At 36.9% G+C, this 25,132-nt stretch overlaps 1 protein-coding gene and 1 long non-coding RNA gene across 2 annotated transcripts in view; one reads left to right on the top strand and one right to left on the bottom strand.

Moving 5' to 3' along the window:
• Nucleotides 1-25,132, bottom strand: part of LOC128205856 (uncharacterized) — a 191,061-nt gene that overhangs the window by 17,101 nt on the left and 148,828 nt on the right. The gene's annotated exons all lie outside the window — the stretch shown is intronic.
• LOC128205850 (uncharacterized) lies at nt 1,623-7,031 on the top strand. The gene is made up of 7 exons (XM_052907864.1): nt 1,623-2,324; nt 3,477-3,813; nt 4,046-4,378; nt 4,529-4,666; nt 5,090-5,140; nt 5,320-5,359; nt 5,489-7,031. The coding sequence occupies exons 3-7, from the start codon at nt 4,174-4,176 to the stop codon at nt 5,586-5,588; spliced, it is 534 nt and encodes a 177-aa protein (XP_052763824.1). The 5' UTR covers nt 1,623-2,324; nt 3,477-3,813; nt 4,046-4,173; the 3' UTR covers nt 5,589-7,031.

Below are 25,132 nucleotides of genomic sequence, written 5' to 3'. Positions count from 1 at the left end.
ACCTTTTATCATTCAAGGTCACTGTGACCTTGACCTTTGGCCCAATGATCCCTAAAATTAATAGGGACAATCTTCTGGCCAGGCTCAACCTCCAAATCAAGTTTGAGGGCCATGGGTGCAGCCATTGTCAAGTTATCACTCTGATAACCTTTTACCATTCCAGGTCACTGTGACCTTGACCTTTGGCCCAATGACCCCTTAAACCAATAGGGACCATCTTCTGGCCAGGCCCAACCTCCAAGTCAAGTTTGAGGGCCATGGGTGCAGGCATTGTCGAGTTATCACTCGGACAACCTTTTACCATTCCAGGTCACTGTGACCTTGACCTTTGGCCAGATGACCCCCAAAAAACATGGGGGTCATCTCCTGGTCAGGCCAATTCTCCAAGTCAAGTTTGAGGGCCATGGGTGCTGGCATTGTTGAGTTATCAATCGGACAACCTTTTACCATTCAATGTCACTGTGACCTTGACCTTTGGCCCAATGACCCCCCAAAACAATAGGGGTCATCTACTGGTCAGGCCTAACTTCCAAGTCAAGTTTGAGGGCCATGGGTGCAGGCATTGATGAGTTATCACTCGAACAACCTTTTACCATTCAAGGTCACTGTGACCTTGACGTTTGACCCATTCAGCCCAAAAAACAATAGGGGTCAGCTACTGGTCAGGCCCAACCTCCAAGTCAAGTTTGAGGGCCATGGGTGCAGGCATTGTCACGTTATCACTTGGACAACCTTTTACCATTCAAGGTCACTGTGACCTTGACCTTTGGCCTGATGACCCCCAAAAACAATAGGGGTCATCAACTGGTCAAGCCCAACCTCCATGTCAAGTTTGAGGGCCATGGGTGCAGGCATTGTTGAGTTATCACTTGGACAAGCTTTAAAATTATTTTACCATTAAAGGTCACTGTGTGCTTATTATTGCACGAGAAAGAGCTCTGCCTTCGCTTCTTATTGCACGGTAAGGAGCTGTGCCGACGCTTCTTATTTCACAGTAAAGAGCTATGCCTACGCTTCATTTTGCACGATAAAGATTTCTGCCTACGCTATATATTGCACGGTAAAGAGCTATGCCTTTTCTACTCATTGCCCGTTAAAAGCCCTGGAAATAATATTGATTTTCTCGTAAATGATGCTGGGGGGGAGATGGATGTATTGTTATAAGGTAGTATTACCAGTCTTGGGGCGGTTGAGGTCTTCTTGAAGGGGATACATTTAATCATAATATTATGCTATAATAATAATAATAATAATAATAATAATAATAATAATAATAATAATAATAATAATAATAATAATAATAATAATAATAATAATAAAGACAAGTTTTTGAACTGCTTATGTGCTAAGATTCTTAGCAACACTGAGGTTGCATTCATTCAGAAAACAGTGACTCATAAAGGTCTTTAAACAGGTTATGAAACTTTATACTAAAAATAGGATAATAAAAATGAAAAAGAGATATGATAAGTGTGTGAGGTTGTTTATCCGGCTTGCGACGATATCTATCTTGATTAACCATGGTTTGGGTTGCTCGCCAGACAAACTCACTCATCCTGAACAAACCATGTATTTTCTATTTTAAGTTCTTCTCAAGGGATTGCCTCAAGACTTGTCGGGATATAAGGAGGGCATTTACTAAGTTGAAACTCTAAACCATTAGCATGAATTTGTTTTTATCCCGTTAGTATTAGGGAAGTACACGAAGTTTATTGAAATACTTCACATATAAAAAAAATTGTTTTAAACCTTCCGCGATCATAAATGATAAACCCTGACAAAAGGGTTATGTTTTCAATGTTACGCATGGCGACTGATAAAGGAAGAAGGAAGTGAAATTGTATTCAGATAGGAATATATATTTAAATTTGTGAAAACGAAATAAATAATTGTTTTTTTGGCAGTATTGTTGTAATACCAATAATTAATGGTCCATCAAATGAATTGGTACAATATGTCTTCGTTAAAAGCATTGGTATTGTTTCTTAGCTTATTAAATACAAACGGAATGGAGCTTGTGTTACGGAAGTCTCAAGAAGAGGTTGATGAGTTTCAACCGTTGACGCTGATTTGTGAGCTAGTGATGCTGCATCCAGTTCGGATGATAGACTGGATCAACAACGGCAAAACAGAATTTAGCATGGAACGTCACTGCTCTTCGGAGATTTATTCAACGAAGGACTACAACATAAGTTGTGTATCGTATCATCAATATAATTTGACTATTAACAATGTAACCAGGAGAATTCATGGGGATATATGGTACTGCCGTGAAGAATATTACTTGGACACACAAAGCAACGATGTAGAAGTTCAAGTCAAAGGTTTGTGGGAGGAAATTATTTAAAAATAAAACAACAAGAATAATATATTGCTTTCAATATCAGTTTCACCATCATCCATCAAATAGCATGAATGGCTGTTTAGCTTTATTAAATATACCTTTGAAGGCATTGCCTGTATGTAATAAAAAAACGGTTAAAAATGTTATGAAAAGAAAAGTTTTCTTTTAAATTATATGGTGTGTTCTATGTTAATGTAGGAAGCATATGTTCAAAACGAAATAATTGACAATGTTTTTTTTAAAAAAACCCAGAAAGATGGATAATTGCATATGCACGTTTATTTTTGTTTATTTAACATAACACTTAACATGAAGTCATCTATCAACCCAGTTGAAGGTAGCGTCTTTTGAATATTTTAATCATATAAAACTCATAAAATCACGGGATACCTACTATGTTACAAGAGCAAAGGTTAAATGATGAGTTTGTGTTACGGAAGATTGTAGATAGTGTCTCAGATAATAGCGAGTCCACTACAAAAAAAAAACAGATAATAACTGCATCAAACTGGTCAAAAACTATAAACTAAGGTGCTACCTTGAAGTGTTATTGTCGGAAAATTTATAGTACAAGTATACTAAAAACATAAAATTTGATATACCAGGAATGAAAGTGTCGTTTTCTAATGTTACTTGTTTTAATGTTTAATTAGTTCGGCTGCAGTTGATGAGGGAGTTGATCTAATGTAACAGTGTTTAAATTTGAAAAATTAACTGGCTATTCTTATGTACACTGTACATGCAAATAAAGCAAGCCCCAATTTAATATGATATTTAGTTAACATATAAATAGTATATGGAAACAAAGGCATTCGATGATAATAACTACTAAAAAGGTTACCTGACAATATGTCAGAGATTAACCAGCATAAAAAGGAAGTAGTGAGAACAAATCTTAAATGGCATCCCCAACAATGCTTGGCAGAATTCTAAGACACTACCTACAGGCAGCGGTGACACTTACTCGCCATTAGACTTGTTCTCGAGTTACGGTGTTGGAACCTCGTGATTATATATATCATTTACATATTAATTTCTGTGCTCTCTTTTTTTTAAGAAAATGAATTGAGATATAACATCTGAACAATATTCACTGAATAAATAAAACTGCCTTCAACTTTTCTTATTTCAGTTCCTATTTCCAACATCAGTCTATTTAACGATAAACAATTCGTTACTGTATCCGAAAATAAAAGTGCGTTAGTTCAATGTGTGAGTCACGGAGGGATCCCGGCTGGACAAATCACGTGGATTTATGACAAAGGGACACCGGATGACGTCAGTGATGATGTCATTCTAACTGAGATGAACAAAAAAAACAATCACACAAACGGATAACACAGTAACAACACAGAGTTACGTGGCCATCAAAGCATCCACAGCGCTTATTGGAACTTCATTATACTGCAAGGCAACCAATGATAAAGTCAACTGGCTTTTCAGTAATGGAACACTCATTGCCGTTTTATGTACGACATTAAAGTATTTTCTTGCATTGACTCAATTATAAAATCCTGCACTTAAAAAAGTTAGTAGTTACATGCATTTGTAAGAAGATACATACTGTACCAAATGCATTTTGTCGCTTATTAATACGTTAAAGATACTTGTTATGCAACTAAATCAGAAACCAAACATTGAATATGTATGTACCTTCAGAATAGCTATCGAAATTGTTCTTGTTTTGTTTTCAATTTTCAGTATTACCATCTTCTGTTGAAGTAACGCACCCACGTACACAGTTTGTAACTGCTTACGAAGACAAGAGCGTGTACTTTGAATGCGTTACGTCACATGGATACCCTGCGTCATCTATCACATGGTATAAGATGACCAATGGAAGTGAGGTCATTATAAGTGCAGACGGTTCTTCAATTACAGAGATGAATGACAGGACAATCGTAACAAAAAGTTGGGTATCACTGACCTTTAGTATTTTAGACGACTGGACATTCGTGTACTGCACAGCCAATAACTCTGCAGGAACTTTGACTTCGCGAAATCGAGCTGCTGTTCATGTTCACCAAGTAACAGGTTAGCGTAAATCATAGATAAACCTTAAAATGTATCCAATGTTCTCTTTTTTTAAGAAATGTCATTGCGTTATGCAAAAGAGTATAATAATGAGCAGTTGCTATGGATGGTAATAAAACAACATTTGAATATTTAGCTTTTCTGTTTCAGAGAATTTTAAAATGGACAACAGTCATTACGATTCTACATTAGCAAAGGCTGCAGTTGGGCTGTCATCGATAACTGGAACAGCATTAGTCTTTTTAATTGTCGGATGTTTAATATTCATGAAACTGCGTTCATCCAAAGGTTAGAAAAAGGCTATACGTTAATCGATGTCATAGAATAACTGATGTCAGTCTAAAACTGGTATCCGTTTTGCTTAACGTGACTTTTCAGAATAGTTTACTTTGTATTTGTCATTATTGCATTGTGATTGTATATTATTTCTATATTTCGAGTATTTCGTCTCGCAATTTGCCTAGGTGTAATTTTGTTTGATAATATTCATAATATATTTGCATTGAATTGTGATCAGTGGCAATCACTTTGAAGTGTTCAATATTGACTACTTATACTTATGTTTATTTTGTACAATTTGTATTTAAGCTATGAATGCAATCTTAGATATGAATGCAAACTTTTGTTTATGCTAATATTGTTCATTTGTCGTTTAAGGGTTTATATCGGTAATAGTTTAAATGTATGATCATACATAAATGTATATTTTAGCCAATCCACGAGAGAATGCACATGATTCAGGACACTCGAATCAAGCAAACGGTAACTATTTTGTTCAAATAAAACAATTTTGAAGTGTTTAAATATATGTATATACATGTATAGTAGTTTACGTGCCAATAGCGTGTTTTTAAGAGTCTGTGTAAGGTAATTGATACTGAATTTGAATTGATTAAAACAAAGTGTTGTTTTTTATATTTGTTTCTGTGTTTGTTTTTCAGACCAAGGAGAAGACACTACCAGTATCAGAGTTAATTTGAAGTAAGTATTGATCATCTTTTTGTTCATAAATGAAATGTTTAATGGTGTTTCTAAAGATCTATTTGATGATGACCTGATTTCTTATGTGACATAAAAATATACTGATAAGATAATAGTTGTTGATTTTAGGGCTATCGCAGAAGACAGCAGCTACTCGACATTACAAATGTATGAGAACACAACCCTAAGAGAGCTATACGAACCTATGCAGATGGCGGGAGTTTCTTAAGCATGTAATATGAAGTCATTGTTTTTAGTTGCTCAACTGTGTTTCAAGCATATGATTCTTCAGCTTCACTTTGTTTCATGAGTGAACTATTTCAACAAACTCCGATCCACGCTCAGTTTCAAGTGTTTATCTTTTTTTAAACTAGTCCAAAATGGGTATTAGTTTTAATAACAATGTACAAAGAGGCATAAACAAAAAAAGCTGAGTAATGCATGTATAATTAAAAACTGATAGATTGATACATATCTGCATCAACTTATATCATATAATGTACACACACCCGTACCCATCCCCAACCCTACTCCAGCACATTGTATAATGAGATAAATATTACTGCAATAGCCCCGGGTTTATAGATATAGAAAAATGGAAATATTTTTCACATTGGACACGTTTTCTCACAAAAACAGAAAATTTCAAAAGAATCTTTAAAAAATTGTTTTTGAATAGTTGATTATAAGTAAGAGCATGCATACGTAAGAGGAAGAGGAAAATGTATTTGTTTCAATCAATATTAGGGAAATATAATGATAGCTATATCTCAAGAATTTGACTATGAGTTCGAGTGTTTGCGTGTTGTAGACATTTATTGTATTTACGTAGGTCATCATGTATCAATGTATGTGTATTATAAATGACGTAAATGATATGAAAATGGAATAAACTGTTTGAATGTTCGATCGTTTTGAGTGCCGAACATTTGGGAAGAAAAACGTATAGAGTATATCTCCCGGGAATGTGTATGTTGACAATTAAAGTCCAGTTTCGTTTAGTGAACTTTCGCTCTATATCATGTTTCAAGGTCCTAGATGTTCGGTACCTGTTTTTAAGTACATAAACGCACTCGTGCCAGTATTCACTGAAATTCCTTTACTTTCGTACCGCACCAGCACAATTATGTATTTTTTTCAAAATCGTTTATTAAGACTTGAGTGCATGTTGTATGAAGATGTGGATGGCGTTCGTATTCGTGCATAAACTGATTGATTAAACACTACAGCGCACAAATGTATTAGCAAATAGTCGAAAATATTCGTGAGTGACAATGGCGCTGAATAGGTTGAATGACGTTGAAGATTCATGAAGAAATCAGCAATTTTGTTGGAGCAACGTTTTACAGTACAAAACGATATTTTGTTTTCGAGAAATATGAGCATATAAACACAATTTATTAACATGATGTTTATTTGTACATTCCTTTAATATTATCCTGCAAGAGATTTGCATTTAGCAGGGGTGGTGCAAGAGATGTGCATCTAGCTGGGGTGGTGCAAGAGATGTGAGTCTAGCATGTATTTTGCAAGAGATGGTTATCTAGCAAAAGTGTTGAAAGAGATGTGAGTCTAGCATGTATGGTGCAAGAGATGGGCATCTAGCAGGGATGATGCAAGAGGTTTGCATTTAGCAGGGGTGGTGCAAGAGATGTGCATCTCGCTAGGTTGGTGCAAGAGATGTGCATCTAGCTGGTGTGGTGCAATATATAAGCGCATGGCAGGGATGGTGAAAGAGATGTGACAATGGCGCTGAATAGGTTGAATGACGTTGAAGATTCATGAAGAAATCAGCAATTTTGTTGGAGCAACGTTTTACAGTACAAAACGATATTTTGTTTTCGAGAAATATGAGCATATAAACACAATTTATTAACATGATGTTTATTTGTACATTCCTTTAATATTATCCTGGACGAAAGTGCTAGCACTGTTCAAGCATCCATCCTTCCCGGCTACTGATATATAAATGTGCCAATGCTTTTTGTAAAGAAAGATTGATAGTAACCAAAGCGGAATTATTTTCACATCATATTTCTTTTGTCTACCTTATTATAGCTGGCCAGGTCAAGCGATGAATTAAAACAATATGATGCAAAATAAACAATGAACTTAACTAGGATCGATAAAAATGCACATTGGTCAGATCTCGAGAGTCGAGTGTTGTCGTTCAATCTTAATTTCAGAAGGACCGATGTTATGTTAAACAGCTCTTTTGGATTTCGGTTTTAAACAACGGCGACTGGTAAGGTAACAACGGTGAGAGAAATGTAATCGCTAGCAATTAGTTGTTATCAGTTGTTCATCGATGGAAACAACTCATTTACGGATACAAACTCAAACCTCCAACAACGGACATAGTATACAACTAGGAATGTTCGTGGTGTAAGTGATATGTTACCAGCACCGGTGATGATAGAGATGCGCATCTAGTAGGGCTGACTCAAGAGATGTGCTTATAGCAGGGGTGGTTCAAGAGATGTACGTCTAGCAGGGGTGGTGAAATTGATGTGCTTCTTGCAGGGATGATGCAAGAGATGTGCGTCTAGCAGGGATGGTGCAAGAGATGTGCGTCTAGCAGGGGTGGTTCCAGAGATGTGTGTCTAGCAGGGGTGGTAAACGAGTTGTGCATCTAGCAGTGGTGGTCAAAGAGATTTGCATATAACTTGTGTGATTTAAAAGTAGTGCATATTGCAGGGGTGGTGCAAGAGATGTTTGTCTAGAGGGGATGGTTCAAGAGATGTGCGTCTAGAAGGGGTGGTGCAAGAGATGTGCGTCTAGCAGAGATGATTCCAGAGATGTGTGTCTAGCAGGGATGATAAACGAGAAGTGCATCTAGAAGGGGTGGTCAAAGAGATGTGCATATAGCTTGTGTGATTTAAGAGATGTGCATATTTTGCAGGGTTTGTACAAGAGATGTGTGTCTAGCAGGTGTGGTACAAGAGATGTGCATATAGACGGGGTTATGCAAGAAATGAGGGCCTAGCAGGGGTGGTGCAAGAGATGTGTGTCTATCAGGGATGGTGCAAGAGATATGCGTCTATAAGGGATGATGCAAGAGATGTGCGTTTAGCCGGTGTGGTGAAAGAGATGTGAGTCTAGCATGTGTGGTGCAAGAGATGTGTGCCGGGCAGGGGAGGTGAACGAGATGTGAGTCTAGCATGTATGGCGCAAGAGATAGCCATCTAGCAGGGGTGATGCAAGAGATTTGCATTTAGCAGGGGTGGTGCAAGAGATGTGCATCTAGCTGGGGTGGTGCAAGAGATGTGAGTCTAGCATGTATTTTGCAAGAGATGGTTATCTAGCAAAAGTGTTGAAAGAGATGTGAGTCTAGCATGTATGGTGCAAGAGATGGGCATCTAGCAGGGATGATGCAAGAGATTTGCATTTAGCAGGGGTGGTGCAAGAGATGTGCATCTCGCTAGGTTGGTGCAAGAGATGTGCATCTAGCTGGTGTGGTGCAATATATAAGCGCATGGCAGGGATGGTGAAAGAGATGTGCGCCTGGCAGTGTAGTAGAAAGAGATGTGAGCCTAACATGTGTGTTGCAAGATATGTGCATCTAGCAGGGATGCTGCAAGAGATGTGTATCTAGGTAATGTGGTGCAAGAGATATGCGCCTGGCAGGGTTTGTGCAAGAGATGTGCCACAAGGAAGGTAGTTGAAAGAGATGTGCGTTTAGCTGGTGTAGTGCAAGAGGGGTGCATGTAGCACCATTGGTCCAAGAAATGTTCGTCTACTAAATGTTGTGCAAGATGTGTGCTTCTAGCAGGAGTGGTGTAAGATATGTGCTTGTAGCAGGGTAGGTGCAAGAGTTGTGCTTGTAGCAGGGTTGGTGCAGGACATGTACGTCAAGCAAGTGTGGTTCAAGAGATGTCCTTAAATCACCGTTTGTGCAGGGTATGCGCTTCTAGCAGCGTTGGTGCTAGGGACATAGACTTAACAATGTGTGTGATTGTATGAGACTATACTTGTGTTTGTGACCTTGACCATGAAACTACCAGGAACAGGTGTCGGTTTTAAAGCTAAACATGATACATATGTTACTTTTTCAGAATCGTTAGGGTGAAATATAATATCGGAACCAAATGTGTCACTATAGAACAAGTATTACATAATGAAATACAGATTTAATTTAGAATAAGATTCTTGCACTGATCCAATATGAACTTGCAACGAAATGGTGGATATAAGGTGGACTTTCTGATACCAATTATGTGTACTTTATTAAATGCCAGGTGATAGCTTATATGATATTAAGTTCTTGCTTTATGATTTATTCTCTTCTTATTCTCAAATTTAACGAGTTTTTGATTTTAGACTTAATGAAATTTGATGGGGCAGGTGTAAAACGGACGCACATAACCCGATTTAAGTCATCAATCAGTTCTTGCTTAGTTTTCACTTACGGTGCAAAGGCGTTGACACCAACATTTACCAATGACGATATCTCGGTTGTGTTATGTAATGTGTTGTCTGTCTTGTAGATATGTGGCTTTTGCTTTCTACAAAGCATCTTGGCTATTGGGATTGTCCCTGTAGTTTCATTTGTTATTCAATTAACCATATAAATACTTGTTTTGCAAGTATGCATTTTCATGCATTTACTGAGTGTAGGTGGGAGGGAGGGGGTAAGAGATGGGTGGGTGGTTTGGGTGGGATTTGGGTGGGTGGTTGGGTGGGTGGGTGATTGGGTGGTTGGGTGGATGATTGGGTGGTTCGGTGGGTGGGTGAGCGAGCGAGCGAGCGAGTGAGTGAGTGAGTGAGTGAGTGAGTGAGTGAGTGAGTGAGTGAGTGAGTGAGTGAGTGAGTGAGTGAGTGAGTGAGTGAGTGAGTGAGTGAGTTACTAAGTTAGTTAGTTTCTTAGTTAGTTACTTAGTTAGCTTGTTAGTTAGTTAGTTAGCTAGTTAGTTAGCTAGTTAGTTATTTAGTAACTTTTAGGGTGACCAAGTATTTGAAGTGTTCCCCTCGGGACTGCCCCTCAGGTACTGGTAACGAAACATCTGAATGGCAGTTAATGTTTATGTAGTCTTACCATTGCGTGTCAAAAATTAGTTCACCGGGAAGCCAACTCAAGTCGATGTAAACATTTTTAACAAACGTTGAAAAACTGTACATCAGCGGTATAAATCATCGTTTAAACATCAAACGTAGAAAAGGTTCAGTATGCAATCGTTGGGTAGACACAAGAAAACGCTACTGGTATCATCGTGTTGAATTTGATAAGTTCTTAAAACATTAAGTTTCCGCTAATTTCCTATTTAATTCTTTTTGGATTTTATCAAGGAGACAAATCATTGAAATCGTTTCATTTGTTATCGTTTTCTATCTCCAGATAAATTTCAAATGCCAAAATGGACGAAACGCCCGAGGGTGAATCGTACGGAATGGGCTTCAAGCTATGGCCAAATTACGTCTTCTTTCGATTCTGGAAAGTCCCTCCTTATATACTCACATGGTCAAATGACCGAAAATATAGTCGAATATGACCCGACCGAAAATGACCCAGATTTAGGGCAACTGACCCAAATATTGGCTGACAGCCAATGCAAGATGGCGTCGTCATGAATCGTGAACTATTAAAAAAGTAAATAACCAATCTTCTCTACATGAACGCTTGGATATTCACGTCTGATATTCGGTTTTATGTGTCATTACCCAAGTTTATCAGGTTTGTGAGCAATGAAATCTGAATAAAATAACTTAGCATTTGTACTTTTATCCTTAAACATTTAACATAGCTGAACTAAAATGTGGAATGTTTGCTCACTTAGCGGTGGCAAAATTCAAACAAGACTGGCGGGCCTGGAATGTCAGGGCGTTGCTAGTATCTTGTGTGATTTACCATTGACCGATAAAAACAACAACAACAACAACAACAATACATATGACACAAAGAATTAAGATAAGTGCATATTTTCCTAACATAACCTTACATGTGCTGGGGCATATCATTATGCTAACATTTCTGGAAGATATTAAGGTTCTTGAGGTTTTAATATACTATGATTCTTTGCTAAACTGATGTTGCACTTATTCGTGAAAAGACGACTCATGAAGGTATCTAAACAGCTTATGCAGCTTTATATACGATGAAGATGGAATAATAAACATGAAAAATCAAAGTAAATCGAGATACAATGGTAAGTGTAAGAGGGGGTTTATTCAGCTTGCTACGAAATCAATCTTGGTTTTCTAAGGATCGCCAATATTTGGGTATTTTCTCGCAAGATAAACTCACTCCTCGTCGACACAGAACTATAAACATGTACTATTTTCCACCCAATTAAATTAGGGAAGCACATGAAGTTTAAATGAATACTGACCTTTATTCTAGTGATAAAAATCTCGTGTTGAAACAAAAGTTTCTTTGTCACCCTGACAGAAGGATTATGTTTTCATTGTAATGCTTAATGAATGATAAAGCAGTAGAAAGTGAAAATAAATTCAGATTGGAATAATTATATTATTTTGTTTTAAACGTCTTAATTAATAGTTTGTATAAGGCAATTGTAGCAGTAATGTTGTAAAATCAATATTGAATATTCTATCAAATGAAATGGTACAACATGTCTTCATTAAAATCATTGGTATTGTGTTTTTGCCTATTAAGCACAAAGGGAATGGATGTAATATTACGGAAGTCACAAAAAGTGGATAACGAATTTCATTCTTTGACGCTGATTTGCGATCGAATGGTGCTGCATCCATTTTCAATGATAAACTGGATCAGCAACGGCAACACTGAATTAAGCATGGGACGTAGGAAGAATCATGGTGATATATGGTACTGCCGTGAAGATCATTTCTTGGAATCCCAAAGCAACGATGTAGAAATTCAGGTCAAAGGTGTGTGGGAGGAAACTATATTTACAAAAAAACAACAACACCAGTATATTACTTTCAAGATCACTTTCACCACATTGCATATAAAAGTGTGCATAGCTGTAGATATTTATTAAGATTATTTTTCGAGATTTTGCCTGTAGGTTCTAAAATCAAAGGTGGAAACATGTCACTAACAAATAAGATCTTTTTATTAACAAATCAGATTTATTGGAAGATTTTTATTGTTCAAAACTGAATAGATGGATCATTAGTTTATTATTTTAAGGAAACAATTCCAATTGTTTAGAATGTCTTAATGATTTGTAAAGAATGATGTTACGAACTTATCAGCGGTTTTCCTATAATTTCAAAGATAACTTGAAACTACTTCAAAAGACCTGAATAATGTGCTCAGTACATGGACAATGCTCGGCAGAATTCTGAGACACAGGTAAACGTGACACAAACTTGCCATAAGGTTTACTTTTTACTTTATTCAGGATTGTTGGGATAAGAGTGAGGTTTGTGCATGTAAACTGGTTTATACCCTCAATATATTTACATTTTACTCACCGTTCCAAGGCGGTACCTAACATTCCTTGATAAACAATTACCTATTTTATATAGTATATATGCACTGTGTTGTTTGTGGAGTTTTGTGCTGTTGTTCCATTGTTCTTGTTTGTGTTTTTTTTGTCATTGTGTTCTATGTCTTTGGCGTTTAACCTGTGCCATTAAACGGGGTTTGTGTTTAAACCTTTGTCTACTGAGCTTATTTTTTTAGTGTTTTATCTGAATATTGATCACGTTTTACAGAGTTGAAACCCATCGAATATACGTATTTTAACATTTTCCTCTCTTTGCCCTCGTTTTTAAAAGAAATTGAATTATCATATAATGTCTGAACAATAGTCATTGAATTTATAAAACAGCCTCTAATTTTTCTTATTTCAGTTCCTATTTCCAACATCAGTCTATTAACCGAAACACAATTCGTTACAGTATCTGAAAATGAAAGTGCGTTAATTCAATGTGTGTGTCACGGAGGGATTCCGGCTGGACAAATCACGTGGTTTTATGACAAAGGAACACCGGATGACGTCAGTGATGATGTCATTCTAACTGAAATGAACAAAGAAACAATCACACAAACGGATAACACAGTAACAACACAGAGTTACGTGGCCCTCGAAGCAAACACAGCGCTTATTGGAACTTCATTATACTGCAAGGCTAACAATGATAATTTCAACCGGCTTTTCAGTAATGGAACACTCATTGCCGTTTTATGTACGACATTAAAGTATTTTCTTGCATTGACTCAATTATAAAATCCTGCACTTAAAAAAGTTAGTAGCTACATACATTTGTAAGAAGATACATACTGTACCAAATGCATTTTGTCGCTTGTTAATACGTTAAAGATACTTGTTATGCAACTAAATCAGAAACCAAACATTGAATATGTATGTACCTTCAGAATAGCTATCGAAATTGTTCTTGTTTTGTTTTCAATTTTCAGTATTACCATCTTCTGTTGAAGTAACGCACCCACGTACACAGTTTGTAACTGCTTACGAAGACAAAAGCGTGTACTTTGAATGCGTTACGTCACATGGATACCCTGCGTCATCTATCACATGGTATAAGGTGACCAATGGAAGTGAGGTCATTACAAGTGCAGACGGTTCTTCAATTATAGAGATGAATGACAGGACAATCGTAACAAAAAGTTGGGTATCACTGACCTTTAGTATTTTAGACGACTGGACATTCGTGTACTGCACAGCCAATAACTCTGCAGGAACTTTGACTTCGCGAAATCGAGCTGCTGTTCATGTTCACCAAGTAACAGGTTAGCGTAAATCATAGATAAACCTTAAAATGTATCCAATGTTCTCTTTTTTTAAGAAATGTCATTGCGTTATGCAAAAGAATATAATAATGAGCAGTTGCTATGGATGGTATTATAATAACATTTGAATATATAGCTTTTCTGTTTCAGAGAATTTTAAAATGGACAACATTCATTACGATTCTACATTAGCAAAGGCTGCAGTTGGGCTGTCATCTATAACTGGAACAGCATTAGTCTTTTTAATTGTCGGATGTTTAATATTCATGAAACTGCGTTCATCCAAAGGTTAGAAAAAGGCTATACGTTAATCGATGTCATAGAATAACTGATGTCAGTCTAAAACTGGTGAGAGAAATGTAATCGCTAGCAATTAGTTGTTATCAGTTGTTCATCGATGGAAACAACTCATTTACGGATACAAACTCAAACCTCCAACAACGGACATAGTATACAACTAGGAATGTTCGTGGTGTAAGTGATATGTCACCAGCACCGGTGATGATAGAGATGCGCATCTAGTAGGGCTGACTCAAGAGATGTGCTTATAGCAGGGGTGGTTCAATAGATGTACGTCTAGCAGGGGTGGTGAAATTGATGTGCTTCTTGCAGGGATGGTGCAAGAGATGTGCGTCTAGCAGGGATGGTGCAAGAGATGTGCGTCTAGCAGGGGTGGTGAAAGAGCTATGTGACTAGCAGGGGTGGTTCCAGAGATGTGTGTCTAGCAGGGGTGGTAAACGAGTTGTGGATCTAGCAGTGGTGGTCAAAGAGATTTGCATATAACTTGTGTGATTTAAGAGTTGTGCATATTGCAGGGGTGGTGCAAGAGATGTGGGTCTAGAGGGGATGGTTCAAGAGATGTGCGTCTAGCAGGGGTGGTGCAAGAGATGTGCGTCTAGCAGAGATGATTCCAGAGATGTGTGTCTAGCAGGGATGATAAACGAGAAGTGCATCTAGCAGGGGTGGTCAAAGAGATTTGCATAAAGCTTGTGTGATTTAAGAGATGTGCATATTTTGCAGGGTTGGTACAAGAGATGTGTGTCTAGCAGGTGTGGTACAAGAGATGTGCATATAGACGGGGTTATGCAAGAAATGAGGGCCTAGCAGGGGTGGTGCAAGAGATGTGTGTCTATCAGGGATGGTGCAAGAGATATGCGTCTATAAGGGATGATGCAAGAGATGTGCGTTTAGCCGGTGTGGTGAAAGAGATGTGAGTCTAGCATGTGTGGTGCAAGAGATGTGTGCCGGGCAGGGGAGGTGAACGAGATGTGAGTCTAGAATGTATGGCGCAAGAGATGGGCATCTAGCAGGGGTGATGCAAGAGATTTGCATTTAGCACTGATCCAATATGAACTTGCAACGAAATGGTGGATATAAGGTGGACTTTCTGATACCAATTATGTGTACTTTTAGAAATGCCAGGTGATAGCTTATACGATATTAAGTCCTTGCTTTATGATTTATTCTCTTCTTATTCTCAAATTTAACGAGTTTTTGATTTTAGACTTAATGAAATTTGATGGGGCAGGTGTTTAACGGACGCACATAACCCGATTTAAGTCATCAATCAGTTCTTGCTTAGTTTTCAATAACGGTGCAAAGGCGTTGACACCAACATTTACCAATGACGATATCTCGGTTGTGTTATGTAATGTGTTGTCTGTCTTGTAGATATGTGGCTTTTGCTTTCTATTTCTATTTATATTTATGTTCATTTAACTTGCCTTTACAAAGCATCTTGGCTATTGGGATTGTCCCTGTAGTTTCATTTGTTATTCAATTTACCATATGCATACTTGTTCTGCAAGTGAGTGGGTGAGTGAGTGCGTGAGTGAGTGAGTGAGTGAGTGAGTGAGTGAGTGAGTGAGTGAGTGAGTGAGTGAGTGAGTGAGTGAGTGAGTGAGTGAGTGAGTGAGTGAGTGAGTGAGTGAGTGAGTGAGTGAGTGAGTGGGTGGGTGGGTGGGTGGGTGGGTGGGTGGGTGGGTGGGTGGGTGGGTGGGTGGGTGTTTGAGTGAGTGAGTGAGTGAGTGAGTGAGTGAGTGAGTGAGTGAGTGAGTGAGTGAGTGAGTGAGTGAGTGAGTGAGTGAGTGAGTGAGTGAGTGAGTGAGTGAGTGAGTGAGTGAGTGAGTGAGTGAGTGAGTGAGTGAGTGAGTGAGTGAGTGAGTGAGTGAGTGAGTGAGTGAGTGAGTGAGTGAGTGAGTGAGTGAGTGAGTGAGTGAGTGAGTGAGTGAGTGAGTGAGTGAGTGAGTGAGTGAGTGAGTGAGTTACTAAGTTAGTTAGTTTCTTAGTTATTTACTTAGTTAGCTTGTTAGTTAGTTAGTTAACTAGTTAGTTATTTAGTAACTTTTAGGGTGACCAAGTATTTGAAGTGTTCCCCTCGGGACTGCCCCTCAGGTACTGGTAACGAAACCTCTCAATGGCAGTAAATGTTTATGTAGTCTTACCATTGCGTGTCAAAAATTAGTTCACCGGGAAGACAACTCAAGTCGATGTAAACATGTTTAACAAACGTTGAAAAACTGTACATCAGCGGTATAAATCATCGTTTAAACATCAAACGTAGAAAAGGTTCAGTATGCAATCGTTGGGTAGACACAAGAAAACGCTACTGGTATCATCGTGTTGAAATTGATAAGTTCTTAAAACACTAAGTTTCCGCTAATTTCCTATTTAATTCTTTTTGGATATTATCAAGGAGACAAATCATTAAAATCGTTTCATTTGTTATCGTTTTCGTTTCATTTGTTATCGTTTTCTATCTCCAGATAAATTTCAAATGCCAAAATGGACGAAACGCCCGAGGGTGAATCGTACGGAATGGGCTTCAAGCTATGGCCAAATTACGTCTTCTCTCGATTCTGGAAAGTCCCTCCTTATATACTCACATGGTCAAATGACCGAAAATATAGTCGAATATGACCCGACCGAAAATGACCCAGATTTAGGGCAACTGACCCAAATATTGGCTGACAGCCAATCCAAGATGTCGTCGTCATGAATCGTGAACTATTGAAAAAGTAAATAACCAATCTTCTCTACATGAACGCATGGATATTCACGTCTGATATTCGGTTTTATGTGTCATTACCCAAGTTTATCAGGTTTGTGAGCAATGAAATCTGAATAAAATAACTTAGCATTTGTACTTTTATCCTTAAACATTTAACATAGCTGAATCAAAAAGTGGAATGTTTGCTCACTTAGCGGTGGCAAAATTCAAACAAGGCTGGCGCGCCTGGAATGTCGGGGCGTTGCTAGTATCTTGTGTGATTTACCATTGACCGATAACAACAACAATACATATGACACAAAGAATTAAGATAAGTGCATATTTTCCTAACATAACCTTGCATATGCTGGGGCATATCATTATGCTAACATTTCTGGAAGATATTAAGGTCCTTGAGGTTTTAATATACTATGATTCTTTGCTAAACTGATGTTGCACTTATTCGTGAAAAGACGACTCATGAAGGTATCTTAACAGCTTATGTAGCTTTATATACGAAGAGGATGGAATAATAAACATGAAAAATCAAAGTAAATCGAGATACAATGGTAAGTGTAAGAGGGGGTTTATTCAGCTTGCTACGAAATCAATCTTGGTTTGCTAAGGATCGCCAATATTTGGGTTTTTGCTCGCAAGATAAACTCACTACTCGTCGACACAGAACTATAAACATGTAATATTTTCCACCCAATATATATTAGGGAAGCACATGAAGTTTAAATGAATACTGACCTTTACCCTTATTCCAGTGATATAAATCTCGTGTTGAAACAAAAGTTTCTTTGTCACCCTGACAAAAGGATTATGTTTTCAATGTAATGCTTGATTAATGATAAAGCAGTAGAAAGTGAAAATAAATTCAGATGGGAATATATCTTTTTGTTTAAACGTCTTAATTAATAGTTTGTATAAGGCAATTGTAGCAGTAATGTTGTAATATCAATATTGATCATTCTATCAAATGAAATGGTACAACATGTCTTCATTAAACTCAATGGTATTGTGTTTTTGCCTATTAAGCACAAAAGGAATGGATGTTATATTACGGAAGTCACAAAAAGTGGTTAACGTATTTCAACCTTTGACGCTGACTTGCGATCTAATGGTGCTTCATCCATTTTCAATGATAAACTGGATCAGCAACGGCAAAACTGAATTTAGCATGGGACGTTACTGCTCACCGGAAATTGATTCCACAAAGTACTACAACATGAGTTGTCGAACGCATCGACAATATAACTTGACTATCAACAAGGAACTACACTGCGGAAAATGGGTAAATATACGGGAATGTACTGAAACTCGTATATCCATCGTGTACGGTAAGTGTACGGGATGTTGAATATACGGGAGTGTTCGGACCCGTATATTCACAAAGCTCCTACATCTTGAGTATACGGGATTTGATGTACGGGCGTGTACTAAGCCGTACATCAATGTTATAATAAAAACATGAATTCTGTTATCAAATTAGGTCTCTTCGTGTTTACTTTGACAACATGTATAATATGAACAACATTTATACCATTGACTTAAAAAAATCACTGTATTTAGGAAAATTGGAAGGTGTTAGTAAAAATCACATTTGTAGAAAATTTAATTCTTTAATCGGTGTTGACTGCTTTTTGTGGAATTAGAAAGAGGTCTGAATACTAAAAAATAATTAAATACGACAATAATGAGTGATTTGACTAACGACTGGTACTTTTACTATTTTGATGGATGTACGGTACCGTACATCTCCGTATACCTTGAGTGTACGGGCATGTACGGTCTCCGTACACTTTGAAAATACGGGATTATACCATTCCCGTACACGATGAATATACGGGCGTGAATAATTCCCGTATATTATAGATGTACGGAAATATACAAGTTCCCGTACACGTTGAGTGTACGGAATAGTAACAATTCCCGTACACGATGAATATACGGACGTGTACAATTCCCGTATAATATGGATGTACGGAAATATACAAGTTCCCGTACACGGCGAGTGTACGGAAAAATAACGATTCCCGTACACTAGTGATATACGGAAATGTACTTTTTCCCGTACACCCATGTTGCAAAAAAGTTTGGAAATTTGTTATCATTTGACAGCATATATTATACGAACAACATTTATACCATTGACGTGTATACATTTTTCCGTGTTACTTTGAGAAACAAGAATATCTTTATGATACAGAAGAATAAGGTTTGACAATGCTGAGTGGTGTTACATTTGACAGCTATATGATACGATCAACATTTATTACATATACCATTGACTTATTCGTGTTTCCGTGTTTCAGAGTAACAGGAGTCGCGTTTTGTAGAAATATTAACGCTTTTATGTGTTTTAACAGCCGTTGAAGAAATTGCAATGACATCTATATGATACAAAATAAATGAATTCGACAATGCTGGGGGGGGGGGGATAAATTCCCGGCTAGGGCCCGGGAATGTTAAGTTTCCCGTACATGGTAAATATACTGGCGTGTACAAATCCCGTATATTATGGATGTTCGGGAATATACAAGTAACATTACCCGTACAAAACGGATACACGGACATGTTATGTTTCCCATACATGCTTAGTGTTTAGTTTCCTCGTATATGCTGAATATACCAATGGTGCATATAAGTTATGAGTGGAGGGGTTCACTCCTAAATGTTAGGACTTACAGTGAAACTGCGTTCCCTCAATCAAGGCGTTCCCTCGAGGTCGGAGCTTGGTCCCGAACCTTTTCCTTCTATTTACATATAGAATATACCTACGCTGCATCGAAACCTAATTATGTCGAGTAGTCGAGCAATATCCTCGGTCCCAAGTATACAAATCGTGCACATAACCTTATGGCGCCCTCGAGGTCATAATTTCACACTTTTACCCGAACGCGTGTTCCAAAAAAAAAAAACATTAGCTCATTCGGAGCTCCTCGGCCATTTTATAGAAAACAACCTCGGATGTATTTGGACGGTTTACATACTCAAAAAGTGGTTCGTTTAAGTCCGCTGCAAGTAGATCGCGTAGTAATTTTATTTTACAGTTAAACTTTGTGACTTAACCCTTGTGATTCTAAATTATGTTTGCAATAATACAATTCAATGGTTATCAATTTAAACATAGATCAATAAATACAACTCTTAAACACTACATTTAAGTAATGATATAATTCAAAAGTTTACCAACTACTTCAACAGATGTACCGGCATACATCCGAGGTTGTTTTCTATAAAATGGCCGAGGAGCTCCGAATGACATTAGCTAGGTGTTAAAATTTTCGCAAGTTGTAAATATTGCAATGACAGTTGAAACTCAATTTGATAAGGTGTGAAAAACCGTTTATCACTGTTAACGCATGACCGATATTAGTTGATATGGGCATTTGAGATGATAATTATGAGAAGTTAATGACGAGAAGTTAATTGTGAGAAATGTAAATGAGTAATAAGATTATGAATAAACACTACCATGTAAATCCAACATCGGAATCTATAAAATAATTCCTACTTGTCACTTTGCTTTGCAATATGACAATTTTTTAAAAATAAAATTTCTATTTATTAATTTATTGATACTTCTTTTAAAATTTATATTTAGTATACATATAGTATACGACAGCCTTTGAACATATAAGCGATTTCCACAACGCAACACATAATCGGTGTCTTAGTAAACAGACGACTTCAAACTTAAAATACACTGAAATATGAAAATCGGGTCGTTCGAAACATCGGTTCCCTCGTATATATAAACACATAAGGCTATATCACTTCTAGTAAATCGTAGGAATTAACTAATACATTTTTCAGATAAGTCCGAAGACGACTGTTTCAATTTATGGGTGACCGAAGAAATTGGGTGCATAACTAATTTATGTTGTTTTTATATTGAAAGGTGGCACCTAATATAATTAAGAAGTGTCATCACTGTCTTTTTCTCGGGTACTTTTATGGCCTTTTCAATCAGTGCATGTCGCGCGGAGATCATTTGTTTTCATAACCACATGGCAAGTGGATCATAAATCAACGAAACACGAATTATTAAAATTATTAATTATTTTCATCGACAAGCTGCGGAAAATATTATTATCATATAATGCATGAATTTAATAATGGTAAATAAATAAATGAATAAAATAAGTAAATAAATATCCAGCAGGTTTATCTCACTTAAAATTGTATTCAAACGATTTTATATTATTTGTGACATCTGCTTTGATGAATGCTGATAAAAGAAGATTATATCTAAGATAAGGCGTCAAAAGGGACCGATTACTTATTAAACACAACAAAAATATTCATCAATTTCAATTTTAATTGCATTTTATTAAAATTGCATTAAGTTATAATTTTGAAGAAACCAGATTTGTTTTGATCTTAATTTTATTGAAAATGGCTCTAAGTGTTAGCTTACTTTCTTTATAGTTTGATTCCTATTATGCACTTCCTTTTCATTAAAAGCAGTTTACCCTAATCCTCCCATTGGTATGAAGGAGTATGAGGTAGTTGAAATAAAGATGCTCTTTAGAGAATGACAATTTTAACATTTTTTTAAGTTTGGTCTCATCTGATGAATTTAGCGTCAATGCCTTCATTTCAGTCATATAAGACACCTCACAGTATAACAGATCTCAACTGTTTTGAAAACTGCCTAAATATTTAGTTGTTTTTTTTAAAACGTTAGTATTATTGTAACGCTTTTAGCCATAAAACATCAATTTTCAAACCTAAATATGAACAATTGTGATCTGATCATTTGTCGGCAGTCTTATATCATTGAATTCCAGAATATTACGCAAAATTGGCTCATTCCAAGACAAAAAAGTAGTCAAAACGGTCAATCTGTGAGAGTGCAGTTTTAATACTCATTTATTATTATGTATGTAAAAGAAATGCAGAGGAAGTCAAAATCAATGTAATTGTGTTAATGTCAGTGTTTTTGGCTCTCGTTATTTGTTTAATCTTTCTCTCAATCATAAAGAACTCATTTGTAATAAATATTTAGAAAAAAAGAGTATTATACTACTTAAGTGCAGATTGTCGGAGGTCATGGCGGATAACAAAGGGCGACTGATAAGCCACGCCTTATTTGGACGCTGATTGGTCGGTCGGGTATTGGCCCGGCTAGTTTGACTGACAGTGCGCGTTATGTCAATTAGTGACATGATCGTTTGCTTTGAAAAACCACATGGCCAGTGGGTCATAAAACTATACGAAATACAACTAAAACACACAAATTCTAAATTTTACTAATGAAAAATAAATACATATGAAAAATAAATACATATATAATTAGCCAGCTTCCTTATCTCACTAATTATTGTATTTAAACAATTGTGACAACTGACTTGAAGAATGCTGATAAAATCCGCTCTGATGTCATATATAAAATAAGAGGCATCTGTTTTTGAAGAAATTAGACTGAATACTTATTAAAATCAAGAACAATAAATATTAATTCCAAGTTTGCATGATTTTCATTGATAGCGGTTGACTCTGACCCATCCATTGGTATGAGGGAGTTGCAATAAAGATGCCCTATCTTTAAAATTGCACTCTCTTAAGTTTGACAATTTTTATTTATTTACGTTTTGTCTCAGAATCAGCTTAATTTGGCTTTTAGCCATACAACATCATTTTTTTACTATGCATATTTATGCGACTATAATAATTTCAATTTACGCTGATATAATAATAATAATAATAATAATAATAATAATAATAATAATAATAATAATAAGAGTAAATAAAACAATTTTAATATTTAGTTTAAATTTTCAAGAAATGCGTTGGTTGTTTGTTTATTTGAGTTTATCAAGGTCTGCCCGCGCCCATTGGCTGCATTATGGCTTGACCCCGCCGTGACGCCATCACGACTTAAATTGTGTTTAAATGCCATAAGTGACATGAGATAGAAGTGACAGCAATTCGCAGTCAAATCCAGACATTGGAAGACTTGAAGAAACAGAGTGAGATACAAGAAATCCGGGTGCGATACCCTAGCTCTTTGCGAAGAGACCTCTTGGTTCTTTAACGTGCTCGGTGTAAAGCACCAATACACGGGATACAACTTTCCTGGGTAGAACCAGTACTGAGTACACCACTTTCCCAACCACTACCCTTTAAATGCCAAGCGCCAGGCAAGGGAGCTACTTGTACCAGCTTTTAACGGCTTTCGGTATGACGCGGCCCGGGATCGAACCCACGACCTCCCGCTCCGTAGGCGGACGCTTAACCACAAGGCCACGGAGACGGTGAACATTTTAATATTTAGTTTAAATTTTCAAGAAATGCGTAAGTTTCAGCCAATATTTAGCTGCTGGTCATTAAACCAATCAAGACTGTATAATCAATAGCCAATCGTAACAGCGGGTTGCAGAAAGCGCGAGAATCGATATCAGCTGTGTCATTACATGAGCCAAATAGCAACAAGGACGAATACCCAACAACAATGAGGTAAGACTACGAGCTAGCATATTATAAGATATAATTGTTATTTATTTTTTGATGGGACACCGATTATTAGTTAGTTATTATGTGTATGAACCGTGCATAGGTATTTATAATTCGAACGTGAACCATTGAACAACCGGATAAATTTTAATTCTGATGAAATGTGGGTTTGGTATTTTAATTAAGGAACAGCATTGTGAGCTTAAAATATTTTTTAATTAGAATAAATGCACATCAGAATAAAGATGGCAATCTAAAAGGTTTGACATTTTGACATTAGACAATTTTTGGCTCGCTGGTACAATTTTGAGGGGAAACAAAATAATAAATATGTATGCCTTTATGAATTAATACAAGCTATGTATTGAATTTACTTTGATTAAATATTAGTTGGCATACATTGACAATTTTTCATAGAAATGTCATGTACAACACGGATTTATGTTTATGTATTATCATCACATCTGGGAATGGACTGGTTGAAATTTTTAGAGCTGCACTCTCTCAGATTGACCGTTTGACATAAAATATTTTGTCTCAGATTTAGCTAACTTTTGTATAAATTCCTTCAATTCAAGCACAAAGATCACAGTCAATTGCTAAAGAACTGCCAAAGATTACAGTTTTTAATGCTTTGAGAGTGCATTTTTAACAAGTCTAGACTTAGACATATATAGGTTGTGTCACATTTTCAAATGGTTTCTCTATCACGGGGTTTTCTAACTTCATGGTGATGAATTTGCCATATTGCTGTATTATATCAAATCTGCATTTCAAATGTCTGTACGCAACAAGCTTGTTGTGTCTGTATAATTTCTTTTTTCAGTGACCTGATGTCCGTGCGCAATTTGACCTAATGCCTGAAGCCAAGAAATCGCGAAATGGAACTCATATTAGTTGTGTTATGTTTTTTGGACGTTTGTTTTAACAGCCTGTATAAATTGTTGTTTGACAAGGCAGTGGAATTTAAATCATACAACATTTTATTTGAGCAAATGCCACAATGAAATGATTATGTTAAGGCAGATCTAGAATGACTTTAAACATTGATTACTCAAACATGATATTTTTAAATCTTATGAATTTATATAAATAGTAGTTTTTCCAATGTCTAGAAATAATGTTTTATAAAAAACAGCATGTATTTGTTATATCTTATCATTCGTGTCTAACACGGTCAAACCCTTTCTTTGTCCATCCCGTATAAGATCCGTACATTCATCCGTGTACGGGGTCCGTATTCCAATCCCGTACATGTTGCGTGTACGGGTCCGTATATCCATCCCGTACACGTTGCGTGTACGGAGTCTTATATCCATCCCGTACACGTTGCGTGTACGGGGTCCGTATATTCATCCCGTACACGTTGCGTGTACGGGGTCCGTATATCCATCCCGTACACGTTGCGTGTACGGGCTCCGTATATTCATCCCGTACATGTTCCGTGTACGGGTCCGTATATCCATCCCGTACACGGTGCGTGTACGGAGTCCTATATCCATCCCGTACACGTTGCGTGTACGGGGTCCGTATATTCATCCCGTACACGTTGCATGTACGGGGTCCGTATATTCATCCCGTACACGTTGCATGTACGGGGTCCGTATATCCATCCCGTACACGTTGCATGTACGGG

This window comes from Mya arenaria, chromosome 10 (assembly GCF_026914265.1).
Source record: "Mya arenaria isolate MELC-2E11 chromosome 10, ASM2691426v1".
In the NCBI taxonomy this organism is placed as follows: domain Eukaryota; kingdom Metazoa; phylum Mollusca; class Bivalvia; order Myida; family Myidae; genus Mya; species Mya arenaria.
The sequence above is the reverse complement of the archived record's forward strand: the minus strand, read 5'-3'. Positions and strand labels throughout refer to the sequence as shown.